Genomic DNA, 24,433 nt, shown 5'->3' on the forward strand with positions numbered 1-24,433 from the left:
GATGGACATGCCACTGGTCAAGGCTGGGCTAATTAGAAATCGTAGTAACACCTCTGTGATAACATATTTAAGAAGAAAGCAACAAAGCTTGTGGCGCAGTTGTAATTTTCATCCAGAGAAGAGTGGAATGACAACATGTGAGAAGAGCAATTATGCAGACACCAAGGTCAGTGAAGAAGGATGGGGAGGAGGTGGTCCAGGCACCAGAGCCGAGATTCCTCTGCACCCTATAGTGAAGAGCATGGTGAAGCAGGCTGTCCCCCTGCAGCCCATGGAAGACCACGGTGTCACAGACATCTTTTGTGAAAAATCCTTTCTTTAGGATTTTTCCTTCTGGGAAGCTGAGGCCCCAGAAAAAGAATGTAAACAATGGTTATCTGCTGCTGTGGAATGCAACAGGTGCACCTGTGATTGGCCCATGTTGCATGTTTACAATTAAGGGCCAATCAAAGACCGAGCTCTCTCGGGGACAGAATCAGAGAGAGCTCCTTTGTTTATTCATTCTTTTTCTATTCTTAGCTTAGCAGCTTCTGAGACTTTTCTCTCTATTCCTTTTAGTATAGTCTTTATGTAATATATATCGTAAAATAATAAATCCAGCCTTCTGAACATGGAGTCAAGATTCTCGTCTCCTCTTCACCCTGAAAAACCCTTGCAAGCCCTGTAACACCACGGTGAGGCAAAGATCCACCTGCAACCCATAGAAGAGCCCCATGCCACCTGGGAGGAAACTGTGATCCTATGGGAGACCTGTCGAGGGAGGAGCCCTGCTCCCAGGATGGACCTGTCTGTCCTTGATGGACTGCACTCCATGGAAGAGTGACCCGCACTGCAGCAGTTTGAGGGGTACTGTTGCCTGTGGGTTGGACTCACTGCAGCAGTTCGCAGAGAGCTGTTGCTTGTGAGATGAACTCACGTCAGAGAAGTTCACAGAGAACTGTCTCCCATGGGAGGGACCCCACAATGCAGCAGGGGAATGACTCCTCTCCCTGAGCAGCAGAAGCCTCGGGTGATGAACTGACCATAACCACCATTCCCTGTCTCCTTATGCTGCTGGGGTAGGCAGTAGAGCTGGGAAGGCGAGAGGGATGGGGAGAATGTGTTTTTAAAGGTTAATTTTACTTCTCATTATCCCGCCCTGATTTTGTTAGCAATAAATTCACTTTGTATCTCTAAGGTGAGCCTGTTTTGACCATGATGGTATTTGATGAGTGATCTCTCCCAGTCCTTATCTCAGCACATGAACCCTTTGCTAAATTTTATCTCCTCTGTCCAGCTGCAGATAGGAGTGAGTGAGCGGCTTTTGTGGGTGCCTGGCATTCTGCCAGCATTAACCCACAACACATGCAGAAAAAAAATTGTAGTATATGGTAGAGATAATTCATGCTCTAGAAGTAGATATATATGTGTATAAAATATTGTAAAGATCCAAAGTTATGCTTCTGACCACTCCGGCTGGGAACAGAGTTCTATTCTTATTGTAACCAGTTCCTGGACAGCGTTAAGATAACATCAGGTCTGTTACCATATGAATGGGACGATCCCCCCGGGCTATTAAAGAGGATTTCCTCTGGCTCCTACACCTGGGAGATAGCATCTGGACTTTCCTGGAATGGAATGTCTCCAGGAGCTCACATGACCTGCACCTGCACCTGGGCATGATTTCATCGAGGTACTCAGGAACTGGTATCATTCCATTACATGCGAATGCAGCTTCTGCCTGGACACTCAGACATTCGTCTGCATCTCCGGATTTGTCTTTGTCCGTTCCTACACCTGTATGGATTCAACTCTACATGTGAAGACACACAAAGAAATATGTGGTCATCCCTGCCCCAGGCAGAGTAAACTGTATATAAGCTGGCCACTGGAAGCACTCAGGGTGTACCTCAGGGGAAACGCTGTCTCTCTGTCAGCCGGAACCCTAGGTCACCCAGCGTTTGTACCCGGGTCTGACGCTGTCTTGGTTGTGGTGGTTTTTCTTTTTTTTTGAAATCTGTATTTTTGTTATTGATCTAATAAATATTTGTTGAATTTTTCATAATTTTTGCTACTGATTTGATAATTTAAAACAAAAATCACCTTAAATTTTAAGACTAAACCTAACACAATGCTAGAAATTTTAGTTTCGACAACAGTGATTCACTAGTACAGAAACAGACTTAGATAATTTAACAAGATATTCTCAGTTTTAATATTGTTGATTTTGAAACTGTAAAGCCAAGTTATATGAAAAAAGAACATCAGATTTCACCCAAATAACCTGCAACAGTGACAGCTGAATGGAGGGAAAGTGGAGAGGGAGATGATGATCTCTTCTCCTTGGTATCCTGTGACAGGATGAGTAGGAATAGTTTAAAGCTGCATGAGAAAAGGTTCAGACTAGATATTAGAAAACATTTCTTTACTGAGCGGGTGGTCAAACACTGGAACAGGTTTCCTAGAAATGTGGTTGATGCCCCAAGCCTGTCAGTGTTTGAGAGGTATTTGGACAATGCCCTTAATATTATGCTTTTGGTCAGCCCTGAAGTGGTCAGGTAGTTGAAGTAGACAGTCATTGTAGATCCCTTCTAACTGGAACAAAGAATTTTTTTTTAAAAAAGGAAAAAGCTAAATTACACATACTAAAGGAGTCTTGAACAAAAGTCATGGCTTTTCACATTCAGTTCCTGTTTTCCAACTCCTGTTTCCCTCCTCGATCTCCCCATGCAGCACACCCTCCAATGTTGGTGGGGCTGCATAGGTAATTAATCATGTGACAGAAGTGAGTGCTGAGCTGGCTGCTTCAGAAGCCCCTTTAATTCCCTGACAAATCCAAATTATGCATTACTTACTGTAGTATATGGTAGAGATAATTCATGCTATTAATGTATAAAATATTGTAAGATCCAAACTATGTCTTTTGACCACCCTGGTCAGGAGTAGTGTCTTATTCATAATACATCTAGTTCCTGGACTACTTAAGATAACATCGGGTTCTTTAACGTAAGAATAGAAGCTTCCAGAGTGATAATCACCGGCTTCCCTGGGTCGACAGGACCACTCAAGAGTGATTATCGCCTCGAAGATTACATCTACCATGGCGCCACCCTGATACATGTGAATGCTACCTTCCCCAAAGTTCTCTGACATCATCTAGACAACTGGACTGGATCTTTGTCCAACTCTGCAGCATGTAAAGCCTCGGTTCTGAATGTGAAGAGACACAAAGAACATTCGGTCATCTCTGCCTCGGGCAGAATAAACTGTATAAGAACTCGCTGCACAAAGCAGCATTCGTGAACTGAGGCGAAGACTGACATTTTGGAGGTCAGATCCAGGTTCACCCAGCATCAATCCCGGGCTCGACGCTGACTCTTTGGCTGTGGTGGTTTTTGACGACGGAAATTCGGTCTTGCAGACAAATTAATAAATCTTTGCTAAATTTTCTTATAAGTTTGGCTCTCGATTTGATAATTTATAACACTTACAGTTTTACTTCACATGTCTTTCTGCATTTGCTCAAGAACCTGCAGGGAGATCAGCTTAGAAGTACAAAATTACATTGCTTTTGAATTTTATATCTATATTGAATTTATTTTAAAAATCCATATTCCTTTCAAAGGAATAAATGTGAATATTCAGTAACTCAAATGAATGTAATTTTTATGAGATATTGCACATATTTCATAGTAATCTACTTATAGAATCATGCATATATATTTCTGGTGTTTGACAAATATTCTAGTTCAAGAAATAAACTCTGAAAACTGCATGTCTGCTTATGTAGATATTTTAGTTCCATCAAAATAAAATTGAATAAAACAGTGAAAAGGAATTGGTTTTGCAGCCTTGTACAAAATCAGTTATTTACTACACGTGTTGAAATGCATCATTCTGTCTTGCCAGGCTTTTTTGTTTTCCCAGAATTAACAGACACCTACCTGTTGCTGAACCGGTACCTGCTGTACAACCTGTGTGGGCACTGCTGCCTGGCCAGCCACAGATGCTTGTAAAGTCACAGTCGAACCTGTGTCTGATCCAGACTCTGATGTCTGCATCGTGGTCTCTGAATAAAATTAAAATGTAAAATTAAAAGTTCAGCGCAAACTTCTTTGCTTTTTGTCATTTATTCAGATCTTAAAAGAAGTATATTCACTCAAAATCAAATCAGGGGATTAGCTAAAGATTGTGTCACGTACTATTACAGAAGTACACAGACATATTTATTTTTCATTTTTTAAAATGCTGCTTTGGCCTAAAATATTAGAAAATTCATATTCTATATTTTATATTCTATATTCTATATTCTATGTGCTATATTATTACTTTGTCTAATCTAAGGTCTGCTTAGAGCTTGCAGCACATCAAGAAGAGAATAAGCTTTGGACTTCATTATTTTTTTCTAACAGTTTACAGTCTGCTTTGTAATAGCAAATAGATTTATCAAGTCAGAAGCAAGGTGCACACAAACCTATTTACTGCTTTAAAGAACTTTTAGAAAAACATCTGTTCACAGCCCTGATTCTTCTCTAACTACACTTGTATACATAATCTGCAACTATTATTAAATTTTGAGAGGAGACTCAAAACCTTTTACCATATTAAGACAACACGCTTTAAGCTACCTATATGTACAAAAATAATTAATTCTAAAAGCTGCACATATAAATGTTTACTTCTTAATTAAGCATGCCTTCACAAAAAGACTTGCAATCATCAATGCAAAAAAAATGAATTATGGAAATATATCAAACTAAGTCATCACAATTCTAAAAAACAAAAATAGTAATTTATGTAGTAATCACAGTACAAGTACATTTTAGTACCTTCAATATCATTAGCTTTCAGAAAGAACGAACATACACTGAATAAAGTATAGTGCAAGAACACAATGGGTAAAATATGCAACACCAGAAAAAAAAAATCTCTTTTCATTTTCTTCCCTGAAACAGTTCAAATTCTTATGTACTAAAATATTAAAAGTTTTCTCTTACCTTGCTTGCCCTCAAAATATCTTATTTAATAATGCAAATCAATAGAAACTTTTCTCACTTATTTATGTGACTTCAGGAACAACTCATTAAAATCAGAAATAAGTCAAAGTCCTGCCATCAGCTTGTAAATGACTACACATTCTTCAAAGCTGTCCTTCCTCTGGTTTACTGAGTTGCACTATAAATTTTTCATATTCTAATGCTGAGTTAAAGCTCTGGTAGGTGATAGAATGAGGGGCTTCAACCTGAAAAGAACCTGGAAAGCATTTTAAAGGTGAAAAAGTGACTCAAGTAAGCTTTTTTAGCAGATAGTGTCAATGTAATCACTAGGATTATAAACAGGTATTTTACCCCCACATGAGGTTGGGGCACTGACATTTTTAAGAGGACTATTCAAAATTTGGATACAGCACAGAAATGTTCCAACAGTTAAGGAAAATGCCTTATGTTATAAGTAGAAAAAGCTGCCAATTTTTTTTAAAAGGTTGCAGAGTGAACAGGTTGGACCAATTGCTGCCAGTGTGGAGTTCTAACTGTTTGGTATTCTAATCACCAGTCGTTTTCGTTAACTACCTGTCCTTCATGGTTAAGAATTCCACCTTTTGTCGAGTGACACCCTGCTGCTGCCTAGAAGATGACACCCAGATGGTGGAGGGGAAGGGACATCAAGTCAACATGCAAATGACATCGGATCCAGCATGCAGCGGGAGAGACCCCTCACCAAACCTAGCCAAAAACCCCGAAAACAACGAGCCAACACAAAATTGACGAATCAAAGTGATGACTAGATGTGAGGAACAAAGTCCAGAGCCTGCAGAGACGCTGAGACCCTTTTTTGCCCCTCGCCCTAGCCAAGGAGGACCTCGGCCAGAGCCAGGACCCTGGAGGTCGATGGGAAAGAGCAAGGGATTTTCCCGATGCTCTCGTGAGGACGGAATCCTCAGCTCTGCCCACAGACCAGCGAACAAAGCTGCACACTTCCTCCTCCACCGAGTCACTACTGGGAGCAGCAGCGGCGTGAGCACAGACTCATCGGTTCTTCCCCCCAGAGATGATCACTTTTAATAAAGGCATTAAAGAGGAGAAAAGCCTCCTGCCCGTGTTTATTTCACCTTACAAAGAAAACCTATTCAGATTATCATAAAGAAGACTGAAGATTACTTACTCTGTTGGGTTTGTGTGGCCAGGTTTGGCGAGTTGGGGGGGGGGGGGGGGGCTACAGGGGTAGCTTCTGAGGGAAGCTGCTAGAAGCTTCCTCCATGTCTGATAGAGCCAAAGCCAGACAGCTCCAAGACGGACCCACCACTGGCCAAGGCTGAGACAATCAGTGATGGTAATAACACATTTGTTATAATATGTTTAAGAAGGGAAAAAAAAAGGTATTGCATAAAAATAATTGCAGTTCAGAAAAGAGTGGAGTGAGAACAAGTGAGAGAAGAAACTCTGCAGGCACAAAGGACAGGGATGAAGGAGGGGGAGATGCTCCAGGTGCCAGAGCTGAGATTCCTCTGCAGCCTGTGGTGAAGACCATGGTGAAACGGCTGTGCCCCTGCAACCCATGAAAGAACCCCACATTGGAGCAGGTGGAATCCTGAGAGGAGGCTGTTACCCTGTGGGAGGCCCGTGCTGGAGCAGGGTCCTGGCAGGGACCCTGCAGACCCATGGAGAGGAGCCCACACTGGACTGGGTTTGCCTGTAGTACTTGTGACCCTGTGGGGGACCCACAGTGGAGCAGGCTGTGCCTGAAGAACTGCACCCCATGGAAAGGGATCCATACTGGAGCAGTACCTGAAGGACTGTAACCTGTGAGAAGGACTCATGTTGGAGATGTTTGTGGAGGACTGTCTCCCATGGGAAGGACCCCATGCTGGAGCAGGGGAAGGACTCTGACTCCTTTCCCTGAGCAGCAGCAGGAACAACGCGCGATGAACTGACTGTAATCCCCATTCTCTGTCTCCCTGAGCTGCTGGGGAGGGAGAAGGTAGAGCCCAGGAAGGAGGGAGAGGTGGGGAGGAGGTGTTTTAGGATTTGTTTTGCTTCCCATTGACCTGCTCTGATATCGATTGGTAATAAATTCAATTAATTTTCCCAAGTCAAGTCTGTTTTGCCTGTGATAGTAATCAACAAGTGATCTCTCCTGGTCCTTAACTCATGAGCCTTTCATTATATTTTCTCTCCCCTGTCTAGTTGAAGAAGGGAGCAATAGAGCAGCTTTGGTGGGTACTTGGCATCCAGCCAGGGTCAAATGACCACACTTATACATAACAGGAATTAGAGTAATCTTCAGTTTTGCACAGAATTACAGAATTGTTTAGGTTGGAAGGAACCTTTTGAGATCATCTAGTCCAACCCTCCTGCTGAAAACAGAGTCACCTAGAACAAGTTGCCATGTCCAGTTGGGTTCTTAATACCTTCCAGGACAGACACTTCACAACATCTTTGTAAAACCTACTATAGTTCTTGACTAACTTCACAGTAAAAAAGTGTATTTGAGTGTTCAGATGGAATTTCCACGTTTTTTCCATTTGTGCCCATTGCCTCCTGTCCTGCCAATGAGCACCACTGAGAAGAGTCTTGCTCCCGCATCTTCGCTCCCACCCATTAGATATTTCTGCACAGTGATAAGGTCCTCCCTGAGCCTTCTCTTTCCAAGCTGAATAGTCTCAGATCTCTCAGCCTCTCCTCATATGGGTAATGCTCCAGTACCTTAATCATCATTGTAGTCCTTTCCTGCCATTGCCCTTTCTTGTACAGAGGAGCCCAGAACTGAACATGTGGCCTCACAAGGACTGAGTAGAGAGGAAGGATCTACCTCAAATACTAGCAATGCTCTTCCTAATGCAGTCAGGGATACTCTTGGCCTCTTTTGTCATTAGGGTGCATTGCCGGCTCATGTTCAGCTTCTTCTCCATCAGGACACATTTTCTTCTCCCTGTCCTGGGGTGACGTTATGATGCTTGTATATCCCCATTCATCTGTTCTGTGCCTTTAAGACCGGCTCTGAAGAGTGGAAGTTTTGTTTGGGTTTCTCTTATCAGGACACAGAGACAAGCGGTACACAGGGCTGTTTTTTCACTTCCAGCTTCAGCTTGCTGCTTTTGCTTGCTTTCTTTTTCTGCTCTTGCTTCTGCTCTGCTTTCTGCCTCTGCTTATTAGCTAGTTCTAGCTAAACAGTCCACATTGCTTCCTGGACTGTTTCTCCTCTCCTGTTCCTGTGACCATCTCGAACCTGCTCCGGACTGGGACCCGGGAACACCGAAGGTTCGGCTGCAGCGGCTGGCCCAGCGCCGGAGGGACTGAGAACAGAGCAACCACCCCCCCCGAAAGAGACTTTCTGATTTTGCCATCTTTCTCAAAGCGGTGTCATCGGGTATTGTTCATTTTGTGTGCTGGGGGGTGCGGGGCCAGTCAAATAAACAGGTTCTTTCCACCTCTCTCCGAGGAATTTTTTCCCGAACCGGTTGGGGGGAGGGGCCGTGTGGGTTTCGCTTTCTGGAGGGGCCCTCCTTTGCAGATTCTTTAACAAATTTGCCCTAAACCAGAACAAATTTTTTGGCGCCCAAACGTGAGGCTCAAGAGAGAGAGTGGAAAAACCCTGTTTTGACTGCATTTTGGCTGCTATTACTCTGTGTTCGTTTAAATCAGCTAATAGCCATGCTTTTTGGATTCATAATGTCTGTTGGGGTGAAGGTTTGCATGCATTTCTGGTCCCTAGGGTTTTTTGAGATTTTAATACCTCTCTGGTCCCTAGGCTTATTTTCGTATCCAGAAATAGCTTTAGTATTGCCCCTAATACGTAGTTTTTACATCAGAGGGGCTGTGACCAGAATAGCTATCCTGCTGGGTTTGGTGGCAATAATGTGCAAGAAGTTTATAAACATGCTGGGGTCTGCTCCAGGTATGAATGGTTCATGGCTATGGTTATGCATCCAGTTTGTTGCAGGAGGAGCAGGAGGGAATGAGGTTTTTCAGCCTCTGCTTTCCTCCTTCTCCTATGAATCAGTTGCATCACTAGTGAAGGATGTTCAGTTTCCCCTCAATGTTAAAGAAACCATCTTCCTGGTATTCAGTCTGGTAACCTTCCTCTATACAGCCTGCTGCTTCTCTAGAATGAGGGCTGAAATTTCTAGACGGGCTGATGAGACCCCTGACTCAGGAGTAAACCCTGGTGTGGAAAATCCTCAGTGGTGTGGGAAATGGGAGGATATGGGCCAAATCCTGAAGGAATTCTCTGACCCTGTAGTGTGGGATTTTCCCCATGAACAAATTCAGAACCCAGCTGAGGTGGGGAAATATCTGAAAGAGAAGTACCAGGATGAGCCTAAGGAGAGGAAGGTCATTGCAGTGAGCTGGGCCCTGGCATATGCTTATCGCACACTGCTAGATACTCTAGGGCAGCAGACAGAGGCAGGGGGGCAGGGAGATAAATCAGCAACTGTCCCGGTGACTCAGGCTGCAGCTAACACTCCAGGCTCGAAGCCAGCATCTAAACCCATGGCTGTTGCTACCAGCACTAGAAGTGGGAAATGCACAGCCAAGACCAATCGACCAGTGGATGATGATGATGATGATGATGCAGGAGAAGGAACCTCAGTGCCTCCTGACGTAAAGTCAGGAGTCAAAGCAGCAGGTGCAAGATCAGATGCCAATACTGAGTCCTTCTCCCTGAAGGACCTTCGTGGCCTACGGAAGGATTACACTCGAAGGTCTGATGAATCCATAATTAGTTGGCTGGTCCGTCTCTGGGATGCTGCAGGCGAGGCTACCGTTTTGGATGGCACTGAAGCCAGGCATTTGGGATCCCTGTCACAGGATTCTGCCATAGACCAAGGAATGATGAGGGGGGCTAACTCTCACAGCCTCTGGGAATGGGTCCTAAGAAGTGTAGCAGAAAGATACCTGTGTGCAGACGATCTTTATATGCAGCAGATTCAGTGAAAGACAATAGAGCAAGGGATCCAACGCCTGAGAGAAATGGCCGTGGCTGAGATTATCTTCTCAGATGATGTAACAACTAGGAACCCAGACTTAGTACCATGCACGTCTGTGATGTGGCGAAAACTCGTACGACTCGGGCCACAAGAATATGCCTCTGCCCTAGCCATCATGAAGAGGGATGAGAGGGGTGAGACTGTGCTTGACATGGCAAGGAAGCTCCGAGCATATGCAGATGCTGTACAAGGCCCAACACATGCCAGAATCGCAGTGGTAGAAACACGTCTGCAGTACTTAAGAGGATAAGATAGAGGAGAACCATAAGAAGCTTAGAGAGGAGATTAAAGAAGACCTTCTCCAAATTTCAGCAGTATAGATCCGAGGTTCCGGTATCCAAGGCAGACGTTTCCCAGATGGTGAGAGAAGATACACCCCACGAGCTGAGCTGTGGTTTTACCTGCGTGATTGTGGGGAAAACATGAGAAGGTGGGATAGGAAACCTACCGCTGTTCTAGCACGACGGGTGCGTGAACTGAAGGAAGCCACCAGGAGGAAAGCAGCTCCAGTTGCCCGTAGCCAAACGGCCAGGTATGATGATGATGACATGTCTGATCCCCTCGAAGGAACATCCAAAACATACACCCAGGGAAAGAATGATGACCAGGCTTAGAGGGGCCCTGCCTCTAGCCAGGTAGAGGCCAGGGAAAATCGTGTCTTCTGGTCTGTGTGGATTCGTTGGCCTGGCACATCGGAACCACAAGAGTATAAAGGTTTGGTCGACACTGGTGCGCAGTGCACGTTAATCCCATCAAGACATGTGGGGACAGAGTCTGTTTCTATTGCTGGTGTGACAGGGGGATCCCAGGATTTCACTTTGGTGGAAGCTGATGCAAGCCTAATGGGAAATGAGTGGAAGAAGCATCCTATTGTGACTGGCCCAGAGGCCCCATGTATTTTGGGCATAGACTACCTTCGAAGTGGGTACTTCAAAGACCCAAAAGGACTCAGATGGGCATTTGGAATAGCTGCTGTAGAGACAGAGGGCATCCAGCAATTGAACACCTTGCCTGGGTTGTCTGAGAATCCATCTGCAGTAGGATGCCTGACGGGAGAAGAGCAACGAGTGCCAATTGCCACTTCCATAGTGCATCAACGGCAGTATAGAACCACTCAAGATGCTGTGATCCCCATCCATAAGATGATCCGAGAGCTGGAGAGCCAAGGGGTGGTCAGCAAGACCCACTCACCCTTCAACAGCCCCATTTGGCCTGTGTGAAAATCTGAAGGAGAATGGAGATTGACTGTGGACTATCGTGCATTGAATGAAGTGACTCCACCACTGAGTGCTGCCGTGCCAGACATATTAGAGCTCCAGTACGAGCTTGAGTCCAAGGCAGCAAGGTGGTACGCCACTATAGACATAGCCAATGCATTTTTCTCCATTCCTCTGGCAGCAGAATGCAGGCCTCAGTTTGCCTTCACATGGAGGGGAGTGCAGTACACCTGGAACCGATTGCCCCAGGGGTGGAAGCACAGCCCCACCATCTGCCATGGACTGATCCAGACTGCACTGGAAAAGGGTGAGGCTCCAGAACATCTGCAGTATATTGATGACATCATTGTGTGGGGGAACAATGCTGTGGAAGTGTTCGAGAAAGGGAAGGAAATTATCCAGATCCTCCTGGGAGCTGGTTTTGCCATTAAAAAGAGCAAAGTAAAGGGACCAGCTCGTGAGATTCAATTCCTGGGAGTGAAGTGGCAAGATGGACGGCGTCAGATTCCTACAGATGTCATCAACAAGATCACAGCAATGTCTCCACCCACCAATAAGAAAGAGACACAAGCTTTCTTGGGTGCAATAGGTTTTTGGAGGATGCATATTCCTGAGTACAGTCAGATCGTGAGCCCTCTCTACCTGGTCACCCGCAAGAAGAACAATTTCCAGTGGGGCCCTGAGCAGCAACAGGCCTTTGTCCAGATCAAGCAGGAGATTGCTCAGGCAGTTGCCCTTGGCCCACTCAGGACAGGACCAGAGGTGAAGAATGTGCTCTACTCTGCAGCCGGGAACCATGGCTTGTCCTGGAGCCTTTGGCAGAAGGTGCCTGAGGAGACTCGGGGTCGACCACTGGGATTTTGGAGTCGAAGCTCCAGAGGGTCTGAAGCCAACTATACTCCAACAGAGAAAGAAATCCTGGCTGCCTATGAAGGAGTCCAGGCTGCTTCGGAGGTAATAGGCACTGAAGCACAACTCCTCCTGGCACCCTGACTACCCGTGCTGGGGTGGATGTTCAAAGGCAAGGTTCCTTCCACTCACCATGCCACCAGTGCTACATGGAGCAAGTGGATTGCTCTCATCACTCAGCGCGCCCGTATAGGTATACTGAATCGCCCTGGGATTTTGGAGGTCATTACAAATTGGCCCGAAGGTGAGAATTTTGGTGTCACAGATGAAGAGGAACAAGAACCAGTGACACGTGCTGAAGAGGCTCCTCCCTATAACCAACTGCCCCCAGAGGAAACACGCTATGCTCTTTTCACTGATGGTTCCTGTCGCATCATAGGGATGAACCGGAAGTGGAAAGCAGCCGTATGGAGCCCCACACGACAGGTTGCACAAGCTACGGAAGGAGAAGGTGGATCAAGCCAATTTGCTGAACTCAAGGTTGTTCAACTGGCCCTAGACATTGCTGAGAGAGAGAAGTGGCCAAAGCTCTACCTCTACACTGATTCATGGATGGTAGCTAATGCTCTGTGGGGATGGCTGGAGAGGTGGAAAAAGGCTAACTGGCAGCGTAGAGGGAAACCAATTTGGGCTGCTGGTGAGTGGAAAAACATTGCTACCAGGGTAGGGAGGCTACTTGTGAAAGTCCGCCATGTAGATGCCCATGTACCCAAGAGTAGGGCCACCGAGGAGCACCAAAACAATGAGCAGGTAGACCAAGCTGCAAAGATAGGGGTGTCCAAAATAGACCTAGATTGGGAACATAAGGGAGAGTTATTCCTAGCTCGATGGGCCCATGATGCCTCAGGCCACCAGGGCAGAGATGCCACCTATAAGTGGGCATGAGACCGAGGGGTGGATCTAACCATGGACAGTATTTCTCAGGTTATCCATGACTGTGAGACGTGTGCTGCCATCAAGCAGGCCAAGCGACTGAAGCCCCTCTGGTACGGTGGGCGGTGGTCCAAGTACAAGTATGGGGAGGCCTGGCAGATTGACTACATCGCACTGCCCCAGACACGCCAGGGCAAGCGCTACGTGCTGACCATGGTGGAGGCCACCACTGGATGGTTGGAAACCTACCCTGTGTCTCATGCTACAGCCCGGAACACCATCCTGGGCCTGGAAAAGCAAGTTCTGTGGAGACATGGCACCCCTGAGAGGATCGAGTCAGACAATGGGACTCATTTCAAGAACAGCCTTATCAACACCTGGGCTAGGGAACATGGCATTGAGTGGGTGTACCATATTCCCTACCATGCACCAGCTGCAGGGAAAGTGGAGAGGTACAATGGACTACTAAAAACCCAGTTGAAAGCTTTGGGTGGGGGATCTTTCAAGAACTGGGAGCAGCATCTGGCAAAAGCCATCTGGTTAGCTAACACCCGAGGTTCCACCAACCGAGCAGGTCCTGCCCAGTCTGAGTCCCTGAATGTAATAGAAGGGGACAAAGTCCCAGTGGTACATATCAGAGGTTTGTTAGGGAAGACTGTGTGGATCAATTCTGCCTTGAGTACAGACAAACCCATTCGTGGGGTTGTCTTTGCTCAGGGACCAGGTTGCACGTGGTGGATAATGCAAAGGGATGGAACAACACGATGTGTACCTCAGGGAGATCTGATTGTGGGGTAAGAATGATATGGGGATAAGGGGTGGAATGTCCTGGGGTGACGTTATGATGCTTGTATATCCCCATTCATCTGTTCTGTGCCTTTAAGACCGGCTCTGAAGAGTGGAAGTTTTGTTTGGGTTTCTCTTATCAGGACACAGAGACAAGCGGTACACAGGGCTGTTTTTTCACTTCCAGCTTCAGCTTGCTGCTTTTGCTTGCTTTCTTTTTCTGCTCTTGCTTCTGCTCTGCTTTCTGCCTCTGCTTATTAGCTAGTTCTAGCTAAACAGTCCACATTGCTTCCTGGACTGTTTCTCCTCTCCTGTTCCTGTGACCATCTCGAACCTGCTCCGGACTGGGACCCGGGAACACCGAAGGTTCGGCTGCAGCGGCTGGCCCAGCGCCGGAGGGACTGAGAACAGAGCAACCACCCCCCCCGAAAGAGACTTTCTGATTTTGCCATCTTTCTCAAAGCGGTGTCATCGGGTATTGTTCATTTTGTGTGCTGGGGGGTGCGGGGCCAGTCAAATAAACAGGTTCTTTCCACCTCTCTCCGAGGAATTTTTTCCCGAACCGGTTGGGGGGAGGGGCCGTGTGGGTTTCGCTTTCTGGAGGGGCCCTCCTTTGCAGATTCTTTAACAAATTTGCCCTAAACCAGAACACTCCCCAAAGCTACTTCCTAGGTAGTCATCCTGCAGCCTGTACTGGTGCGTGGGGTAAATCCTCCCCAGATGCAGAACTCTGCATTCCCACCTGTTGAATATCATGAGATCCTTCTCTGCCAGTTCTTTAGAGTGTTAAGAGCTCTCTGAATGGCACAAGAGACATCTGGTCTATCAACAGCTCCTTCCAATTTCATGTCTGTTGCTGGGATCGTTCAGCCTGGAAAAGAGGACTCCAGGGAGATCTTATAGTGCCCTTTTTAACACTTAAAGAAGGCTTCCAAAAATATGGAGAGAGACTTTTTACCAAGGCCCCTAGTTTCGAGAAAAGGGGCAATGGTTTTCAAGTAATTTAGATGGGAAAGTTATTTAGATGATCTAGTGAAAGGTGCCCTTGTCCATGAGAGCAATTAGCTGATGATATCAAACTGGGGGGAGCTGCTGAATCTCTTGAGGGACAAGAGGTCATGCAGAGGGATCTGGATAGACTGGAGCAATCATCAATGGCATGAAAATTAAAAAGTCCAAATGCCAGATTCTGCACCTGTGACAGAGCAATGCCAGGCACAATTATAGATTGGGAGAGTGTAGTTATGTTCCCCCTGTTAACAGTGTGACCAAATTATCGTTTGTCACCTTAAAAAGAAAAAAATCCCAGAAGTTTCTCTCCTCAATTTGGTAAAAAGACACCTTATAGGGCCTAGGGGACTTCACCTCAAACCTAAGGATACCCAAATGGACAGAAATCAAAAAGTCCCACCTAAGCAATTCACTAGAAAGAGAACAAGGGAAATCATCACATTTGTGGGGTGTATTTAGCAGGAGCAAGAACCTCTTTCCCCTAGCTTGGGTTTTCTCTGTAAAGAGCTTTGTTATTTTGACTTTCATTAAAACTTTTCTGTTTCCAAAACTACCTCAAAAGCCATCCTGCTAATTTTATGCCATTTGAGGTAGTTGGCTATAGTGGGTGTGATACGTTTTCTCTGAGAGCTCTTAAGACCTGGCTCAAGGAGAAAACAGATCAAGAAAGTAGTGGCTGGAGAGCAGCCTTGCAAAAGGGATCTGGGGGTGCTGGTTGACAGGAAGCTCAATATGAGTCAGCAGTGAGCCCTGGACACAAAGAAGACGAACCTCATCTTGGGGGGCATTGGGAACAACCTGACCATAAAGGGATTCCCTGCTCATGACAGCGGGGTTGGACCTTTAAAGGTCCCTTCCAACCCAAACCATATGATGATGATTCAGAGAGCTATAGCCTGTCCAACTACTGATGGCAGAACCCTCACTCACTCGTGTAGCTGACACCACAGGCCCCAGGCTGCCTACACCCCCCAGTCTGACTCCAGTAGCTGGGCACCAAATTTCACTCACACAAACACAGGTCTCACCAGCTGCTGGCACCTGTTCCTTGCAGCACACATACTGTCCTAGTTCCAGCTGGGATAGAATTCATTTTCTTCTCAGGAGCTGGTACAGCACTGTCTTTTGGATTCAGTATGAGAATGATGCTGATAACAGATGTTTTGGATGTTGCTGAGCAGTGCTTAGCCTGAGTCAAAGGCTTTTCAGCGTCTCATGCTCTGCCAGGGAAGAGATGCACAAGAAGATGGGAGAAGCATACTCCAGGCAGCTGACCTGAACCGCCCAAAGGGATAGTCTGTGTTATGAACAAAAATTCGGTTAATATTTTTTTGTGAGAAAGAGTTACAGGGAGGCAGCCAGATCTCTGTCCCTGCCAGGGTTCTGCGTGCTTTGTCATTGTAATCACGGGTCATTGTAGCTTATCGCCCCTTTTGTATTAGTAAAAGCCCTGGCTAGGGCAAGGTAATGGCCCTTCCCCGAGGCTAAGGTGTACTCTTCCCAGCATAGGGAAGACACCTGAGAGGGTGGGGGGGGTTATGCAAAGTGACTCCAAGACCAGCATGCTTTTTGGGACCCCGACTCCAGAGGCACAGAGAAAACCCCAAAACCAACGAGCCAAATAAGAGTTGAGAGACTAAAGTGATGTCTGGACGTGAGGAGCCGAGTGCTGAGCCTGCAGAGATGCTGAACACCTTCAGAGCCCCTCTCGCCCTGAGCAGAGAGTCGTCCCGATGCCGGGACCGGGCGGGACAGAGCCAGGGAAAGTAAGATCTGACGGGGGACACCACGCCCTAAAGGCTCCCACGAGGACCGGATCCCCCGGCTCTGCCCCTAGTGGACAGAGCTGTGCATATCCTCCTCCTCTGAGTCGCCCTGGGAGACACGACGGGGACTGCAGCCCTGCTGAGCTGCCCAATCCTGAGGTGATCACTTTTAATAAAGGCATTAAAAAGGAGAAGAAGTCTCCTGGCCCTGTTTTATTTCAGTCTGTATGATAGAACATCATGATCAGTGAATAAACTGGGGGGAATTAGCCAGAAGGGGCCACTTGCTGCTCAGTCAGTGGGTGGTGAGCATTTGTATTGTGCATCATTTCTTTTTCTTGGGTTTTACCTTCATCTCTCCCTCTCATTTTTATTAAAACTATTAGCAGTAGCATTATTATTACCATATTACCATCATTATTATTATTATTATATTTTACTTTGTTTCAATTATTACACTGTTCTTATCTCAATCTATGAGTTTAATTTTCTTTCCTGATTCTCCTTCCCATCACAATGGGAATAGGGGCAAAGGGAAGTGAGTGAGCAGCTGTGTGTGGTATTCAGTTGCCAATTGGGCAACACATACACAGAAGACAGAGAGTGAGATTAAGCAGGGCGATAGTTAAGAAAACATTTTAAAAGAAAATATAAGAAAATAGGACATTCTGCAGTGATCAGGCACAGGGCTCAGCCAGACAAGCATACTGACTGTCTCCATTTTACCTTTGACTGGAAACTTTTATCCCCCTTTCTGTCTATCCCCCCTCTTTGTCTCTCCCTGCTTCCTCTTTCCCCTGTAATTCCCTTTATCAGTTTGTATAGTTCTATCAATTCCTGCCTCCATCCCAGTTTGATGTCTGGGATCCCTCCTGGTTTAGCATCTTATCAGTTGCAAAGTCCATGTTGATCTTCCTGAAAGTGGTGCCTGTAGTTTCTTGACAGTCCATTAATTAGTGTGACTGGAGAGGTTTGTTTCTTGTCATTGTCTCCCATTGTAGTGGAGAGCCAGGTGAACCCATGTAGTGGTTTAGGAATGGTACTCCCCAATTTAGTGTTCCCACTGAGACTCTCCAAACCACACTGCTGCTCATTTACTCCCCCTCCTCTCCCTCCCCATGGCCGGCTGGAGAGGAGAATTGGAGGCACAAAAGGTAAAGATCATTGTTGAGAGAGGAACAATTTACTGGAAACAGCAACCATATTAATAACAAAGTTATGCAAAAAGAGAGAATGATTCATATGCAAATAATGCTCACCATGGAGCCAGCAACAATAAACCACACCAATCATCTTCCCCTCACCACTTTTTCTCCACCAGAAGGAACCCCTTCTACCTGGAATAAAGAGCCCCTTCCCCCTGCTCCCAGCAATGAGGTGGTATTGAATAACTCACATGCACCCCACCCCAGCCACTGCAAAAAATTAACCCTGTCCTGGTTGGAACCAGAACAAGAAAACATGGAAACCCCCTGACAATAGATAATATCAAATCACTCTCTCTGCCAAACTACGTCGACCTAGGAAGAGACTCCCTTCCTCCCACCCCGATAATGACATGAGGTAGTATAGAATAACCTCCAGGTCCTAGCCATGCCACTCCTGGCCAGAACCAGGACAACCTGGAACCTTGTCAAGTAGCTAGTCAAAGGTCTGTTGAACAGGAAGGCTGGAAGCTGATCACTGTCCATACTCGAAGGGAGGCTCCTCTGCCTGAAAACTTGACAATGACAAGTAGGACTGGCACTTTTTACAACAGGTATGAAGCCCTGGAACCAGGACAGTACACTGATGAGGTGGAGGAAGGTCCTTCTGGGATAGAGGGGCCACCTAGGGCAACACAATCTACCCCCTGCATCATGACCACTGTAATATATGGTAGGGATTGTAATGGGTTTAAGTTTGTTCATCAAAGCTGACAAAGTTGCACCACCTCAATTTGTTTGCTTAAGTAAATTTCCAGACTTAAAAGTATAAGGAAGGTGAAACCAAAGACAATGTGTTTCACAAACATTTGTTTATCTGTTTAGTAAACTGTTAATATGGGTGGGGGGTTTGCTATGATTGATAGCACAGTATCAGCTTATCCACTCAGTAAACCTAAGATTACAGGAACTCAGCAGATTGAGCCTAAAATTCCAGGAATCAGACAAAGGAAAATACCAATCTTCATCTTCAGACCTCTGGGGGGTGGACTATGACCACCTAGACACAAAAGAAGAATACGCAGAGTACTACACACCAACCCAGAAACAGGACTGTATAAGAACTCCACGAAATATCAGAAGAGTGCGGCAGTGGTAGAGCGGAGACTCTCCTGTCGCCCAGCGCGCCTGGGGCGCTGACTTTGCCTATTATCGCTTGCTGTATCAATTAATAAATTTCATTTTATTTGGACTTATTAGTCGGTGATTAATTCCCCACCACAACTAACCTATAACAGGGATAATTCATGCTATTAATGTATGGTATAAAATACTGTGAAATCCAAACCATGTCTTTTGACCACCCCGGCCAGGAGCAGCTGTCTTATTTAGATTCAACTAGTTCCCAGACACAAGTTAAGATAATGATTGACGCCTTAACGTAAGAATAGAAGCTTCCAGGACGATGATCATTGGTTTCGTTGTCTGGAGCCATCCAAGAGCGATTCTCTATTCTCTCGCCTTGCCGATTGCATCTATCAAGATAGTCAATGGCGCCACCCTGATACATCGGAATACACAGCTCCTCCAAAGCCGATTGACAACGAAGGCACATGTGGACTTGGCCCTTGTCCACCTCTGCACATGGAAAGCAACAGCAATGCATGTGAAGAGACACAAAGGAAATTTGGTCATCTTTGCCTTGGGCAGAATAAACTGTATAAAAACTTGCCATGTGAGGCAGCGAGTGTGAACCAAGGGGGAGACTCTGACACTCTGGAGGTCAGATACAGGTTCACCCGGCGTCGACCCCGGGCTCGACGCTCTATCTTTGGCTGTGGTGGTTTCAAAGACCAAACTTCGGTCTCGCAGACAAATTAATAAATCTTTGCTAAATTTTTGATAATTTTGGCTCACGATTTGATCATTTATAACAACCACCTCTGTTAAGAGAAGAAAGGTAGTTGTCATACATAACTCCCTTCTAAGAGGAACAGAGGGCCCCATATGCAGACCAGACACAACCCACAGGGAAGTCTGCTGTCTCCCAAGGGCTCGGGTAAGGAAAATTACTGGAAAACTCTCCAGTCTAATAAGGTCCTCTGATTATTACCTGTTATAGTTTCTTCAAGTCAGTAATGATAACAGAGAGAAGTCCAAGGTCAGTCAAAAGGGATTTCAGGGCCTAGGGACAACTCAACTAGTTCAAAGACTGGGAGCAAAGGTAGGATTTTCCTTGATCCTTCCAGTAGCAAGGTATAATATAGAAAGGAACAGGCAGATCCATCAGATCAACACATGGCTCCCAGGCTGGTGTCATTGGAAAAACATTGGGTTTTAGGACCATAGGGTGATTACTCAACACCTGATCTACTGACACCTGATGAGATGCACGTATCTCAGAGGGGAAAAATTGTTCTAGCACAGGAACTAGTGAGGCATTAAACTAGATTGGAAGGGGAAAGGGATGAAACCAGGCTTGCCAGCGATAGACAGTGGGACAGTGTGACAAAACATGACGAGGTGAGCACTAGTGGGATCCCTCAATCGACCAATTGGCTCCATAAGGTATCAGCTACAATAAACCACACCTGAAGTGTTTCTATACCAACGCATGAGGAACAAACAAGATGGGCTCAAAGCTTTGGCCTTGTGTTGATTTGATTTGGCACAGTCTGGTTTTTGGTAGCTGGGGGGGGCACAGAAGTGGCTTCTGTGAGAAGCTGCTAGAAGGTTCCACCATGTCGGACAGAGCCAATCTCTGATGGCTCTGAAGATAGACATGCTGCTGGCCCAGTTAGCGAGGTTGGTAACACCTCTGTGATGAAATATTTAAGAAGAAAATCAAAACAGCGTGTGCATGTTTTTTTTTCCCAGGGGTGGCGAGGCACTGCCACCTGGGCCATCCCAGCACAGCCTGCAGTAATGGGCTGCTGCAGCTGCCACCATCCTGGCGTGGCCTGCGGTGACCCTTGCCTGCCTGGCTGCACCTAGCCAGCCGTGCTGCGGTCAGAAAGGCAGGGGCGGCAGGGGCTGCTTCTCCTTCCCAGCACCCCACATGAAGAGAGGTGTTAACTAGTGCCAGTGCCATGGCAGCTGCCACTACCCACTTGGTGGCAGTGGGGCCACATGGTTGGCAGCAAAAACATGGTGAGCAACTCTCCAGTGTGAAACCTAGACAAAATCAACCTCTCGGTGCTGAGGGATGCTGTAGGAATCTTTGAATTACTAGAACTTTTTGGCAATGGTACCTAAGAGCAGCAGATTTTCTTATAGTCAGAGAAGAAGAGAAAGTGAAGACATGAGGAAAAACAACATAACAGCACCAAGATCAGTGGAAAAGAAAGAGGGGGAAGAAATGCTCCAAGTGTCAGAGCCAAGATACCTCTGCAAACCATAATGAAGACCATGGTGAAATAAACTATCCCCCATAATCCATTAAGTCCATGGGGGATGCAGAAATCCACTCACAGCCCATGAGAGAAGTGCTCATGCCAGAGCGGGTAGATGCTAGAGAAAGCTGTGATCCAGTAGGAAACCCAAACAGAGAGAGAGAGAGAGACCCTGCTTCCAGGGATAGAGAGCCCTTGCTCCCAAACTAGTGCAGCCTATCCTTAAAAGACTGCACCCTGTGGATGAGTGACCCATGCCACAACAGTTTTGGAAAAACTGTTTGCCCATGGGAGGGAAGCCATGGTATACCAGAGAAAAGACTCCCCTCCCTGAGCGAACAAAAAGAAAATATCGAATGACAAACTAACCAAAAGCCCCATGCACTGTCTCCCTGCACTGTCAGTGAGAAAGAGAGAGGGGCTAGGAGGGAAAAAAAGTGTTTTAAAAAGCTTATTTTACTTCTCATTATCCTCCTCTGACTGTTAATAATAAACTTACCTTATACCTTTAAATTTGAACCTCCTTTGCCCCTGAAGTGTTTTTCTCCCAGTCCTTATCTCAACTCATGAGCCCTTTGTTAACTTTTTTTTTTCCCTCTCTCCTGCCCAACCAAAACAGAAGAGAATGAACAAATGACTTTTGTAGGTGCCTAGCATTTGATCAATAACAAGCCACGACAGCCCAGACCCAGAGATTTTACATCCTTGGCATAAGTGAAAGCTGGTGTGATGAGCCCTGTGACTGGAGTGCCATGTTGGACAGTTACAGGCACTTCAGGAGGGATAGGCAGGGCAGGCAAGGCAGGGGGGAGAGGGTGGAATTGTATGTATTAGAGGGGGTGGGACATATGGAGCTTACAGATGACAATAGTGCAGTTGAGAGCATCTGGGTAAGGATTAAGGGACAACCAATGCAGATGTGGAGAGATAGCTACGTGACAAAGGGCACATAGACATGCTCTGAGTAGCTGACCAAAAATTGGAAAAATACCGGACCCAGCTAATCTGACTCCCTGCACCTGCAAAAACACTGTAGCCTTGAAGCATATTACGATAACAAGACGCTGTAGTTGAGAGAGAGACATGAGAAAAAGAAGATGTAAGTCGTAAGGAATGAGGAAGTAAGAGAGGAGCTGATATCTATAGTGTAACCAATAGATTGTTTAGCTTACAGAATATGTATGAGCTTATTACTTGTTGTGCATAAATGTCTGGTGCTCTCATCAATAAACGAAGCTTGCTGATCACTCATATTGAGCATCCGAGTTCTCCCTCACTGCGACAAGCAGATGTCATTGTGGGAGTCTAGTATAGATCTCCTAGCCAGGACAATGAATACCAATGAATTATCCTTTGAGGAACTAAGAAACCTCTAAATCAACTGCCCTTGTCTTTATGAAGGAATTCAACATGCTTTATGTTAACTGGGAACACCACATAGATGATACAAACAAGTCCAGAAGATTCCTAAGAAACCTGGATGACAAATTTATGGAACAAGTACTAAGAGAGCTGAATAGGAAAGATGCCCGCCTTGATTTGTTGCTTGTCAACAGAGAGGGTCTTGTGAGAGAAGTGGAGATTGGCAGCTGTCTTGGCCACAGCAACCACAAAGCAATCAAGTTTAAAATCTCTGTTGACAGAAGGAAAAGTGCCAGCAAAACCTCAACTCTGGACATGACGAGAGCAGACTTCAGGCTGCTCAGGGAATTAGTGAGTAAGGTCCCCATGGAAAATGCTTTTGAAGGTGCTGGGTCCATCGGTGCTGGTCACTTTTAAACACCACCTGTTAAGGGCACAGAGGCAGGCAATTCCCAAATGTCAGAAGTCAAGCAGGTCAGGCAGAATGCTTGGTTGGCTGAGCAGGGAACTTCCTCTGGAACTAAGGCCAAAAAGTAAGGTATATGCCAAGTGGAAGCAACATCAGGTGACATGGGAAGAATAAAAGGGGGATGTTCACCACTGTAGGGAGATATGTGCAACCAAAGCTCAGTTGGAGTCGAAGCTGCCAGAACTGTGGGGGACAATAAATGTTTTTTTTTAAATGCATTAGCGGCAATAGGCAGTGCAGAAATTACATCAGCCCATTACAGGATGAGGACGATCACCTCACAAACAGGGACATGGACAAGACAGATATGTTTAATGCTTTCTTTGCCTCTGTCTACAACACCAATGATAGACTAACAGGGTCCTAGTGCCCTGAGCTGGAGGACCATGGCTGTGAGAATTATCAACTCCCAGTTGACCCTGAAGTTTTGAAGGACTTGATGTTCCAGCAGGATCCTAATCAATTTATGAGGCCTGATGGGATTCATACAAGAATGCAGGAATATGTCCCTTGTTGACAGTGACCAAATTATTCTTTGCTTAAAAAGGCAAAAAGTTCAGAAGTTTCTCTCCTCAATTTGGTAAAAAGACACCTCATAGGACCTTTGGGACTTCATCTCAACCCTGGGGCTGCCCAACTGGACAGAGGCCAAAAGGTCCCACCTAAGTAATTCACTAGAAAAAGAAGAGAACAATGGAAATAATCACTTTTGTGGGATGTTTTTAGCAGAAGCAAGAACCTCTTGCTGCTGGCTCAGTTTTTCTCTTTAAGAGCTTTGTTATTTTGCCTTTTATTAAAACTTTTTCTGTTTCCAACACCACCTCAGAAGCCATCCTGCTAATTTTATGCCATTCGGGGTAGCTGGGCTATCTTGGGTGTGATAAGTTCTCTGACAGCTCATAAAACCTGGCTCGAGGAGAAACCTATCACTTGGTGACCAAACTGGTGATTTCTCATATTGAGAGACATAGTTCGGGAATTTTTGATTGGCCCTCGATCAAAATAGGACATTTTTTCCTTGGTCTTGCGTTTTGGGGAGTGCAGGCCTGCGACTGGGTTTTTGTGGCACCAGAGAAAAAAAAATCCAGGTTACAGAGGATCTGAGGCTATTGGAGGGGACCACACAGATCAAAGCCTTATAGCCGGTGGCAGGAGGCTGAAAACAGGGACAGGCTGGAAAACGTACAGCGAAAGTCTAAGTACCCCTTCAGAGAGAGCTGCTATTGTTTTAGCTAAGACTGCCAGACACCGCTGCGTTTCCAGACCCGGGGAGTTCAGACCAAGGACGATAGCTGCTCTGAAAACCATCTTTTGGTGAGTAAGAATATGGGGAACAAGCTATCTATAGTAGAGCAGGATCTTTATTTTTATTTGAACAGCAAATTAGAAATTCATGATGTAAAATTTGAGAAGAAATAGCTTTAAAAACTCATCAGATGGGTCTTCACAGAATTCCTGACCATAAATACATCTGAGATGCTTACTCTAAAGTTCTGGGATGCTGTGGGACTTAGATTATACAGTTTAGAAAAGAAT

At 45.8% G+C, this 24,433-nt stretch overlaps 1 protein-coding gene across 10 annotated transcripts in view; it reads right to left on the reverse strand.

Moving 5' to 3' along the window:
• Window positions 1-24,433, reverse strand: part of LOC141726821 (transcription factor RFX3-like) — a 235,579-nt gene that overhangs the window by 152,888 nt on the left and 58,258 nt on the right. For 7 of the 10 annotated variants that reach the window (XM_074531891.1, XM_074531892.1, XM_074531893.1 and 4 more), the window contains exon 2: window positions 3,924-4,048. The exons of 1 other annotated variant lie outside the window; for it this stretch is intronic. In XM_074531891.1, the coding sequence (XP_074387992.1) occupies window positions 3,924-4,040 (117 nt within the window). In that variant the 5' untranslated portion in view covers window positions 4,041-4,048. Of the gene's footprint in view, window positions 1-3,923; window positions 4,055-24,433 lie in introns of those variants that run through there. 2 more of the 10 variants (XM_074531896.1, XM_074531894.1) reach the window with 1 other exon arrangement.

This window comes from Zonotrichia albicollis, chromosome W, assembly GCF_047830755.1.
Source record: "Zonotrichia albicollis isolate bZonAlb1 chromosome W, bZonAlb1.hap1, whole genome shotgun sequence".
Lineage (NCBI taxonomy): Eukaryota > Metazoa > Chordata > Aves > Passeriformes > Passerellidae > Zonotrichia > Zonotrichia albicollis.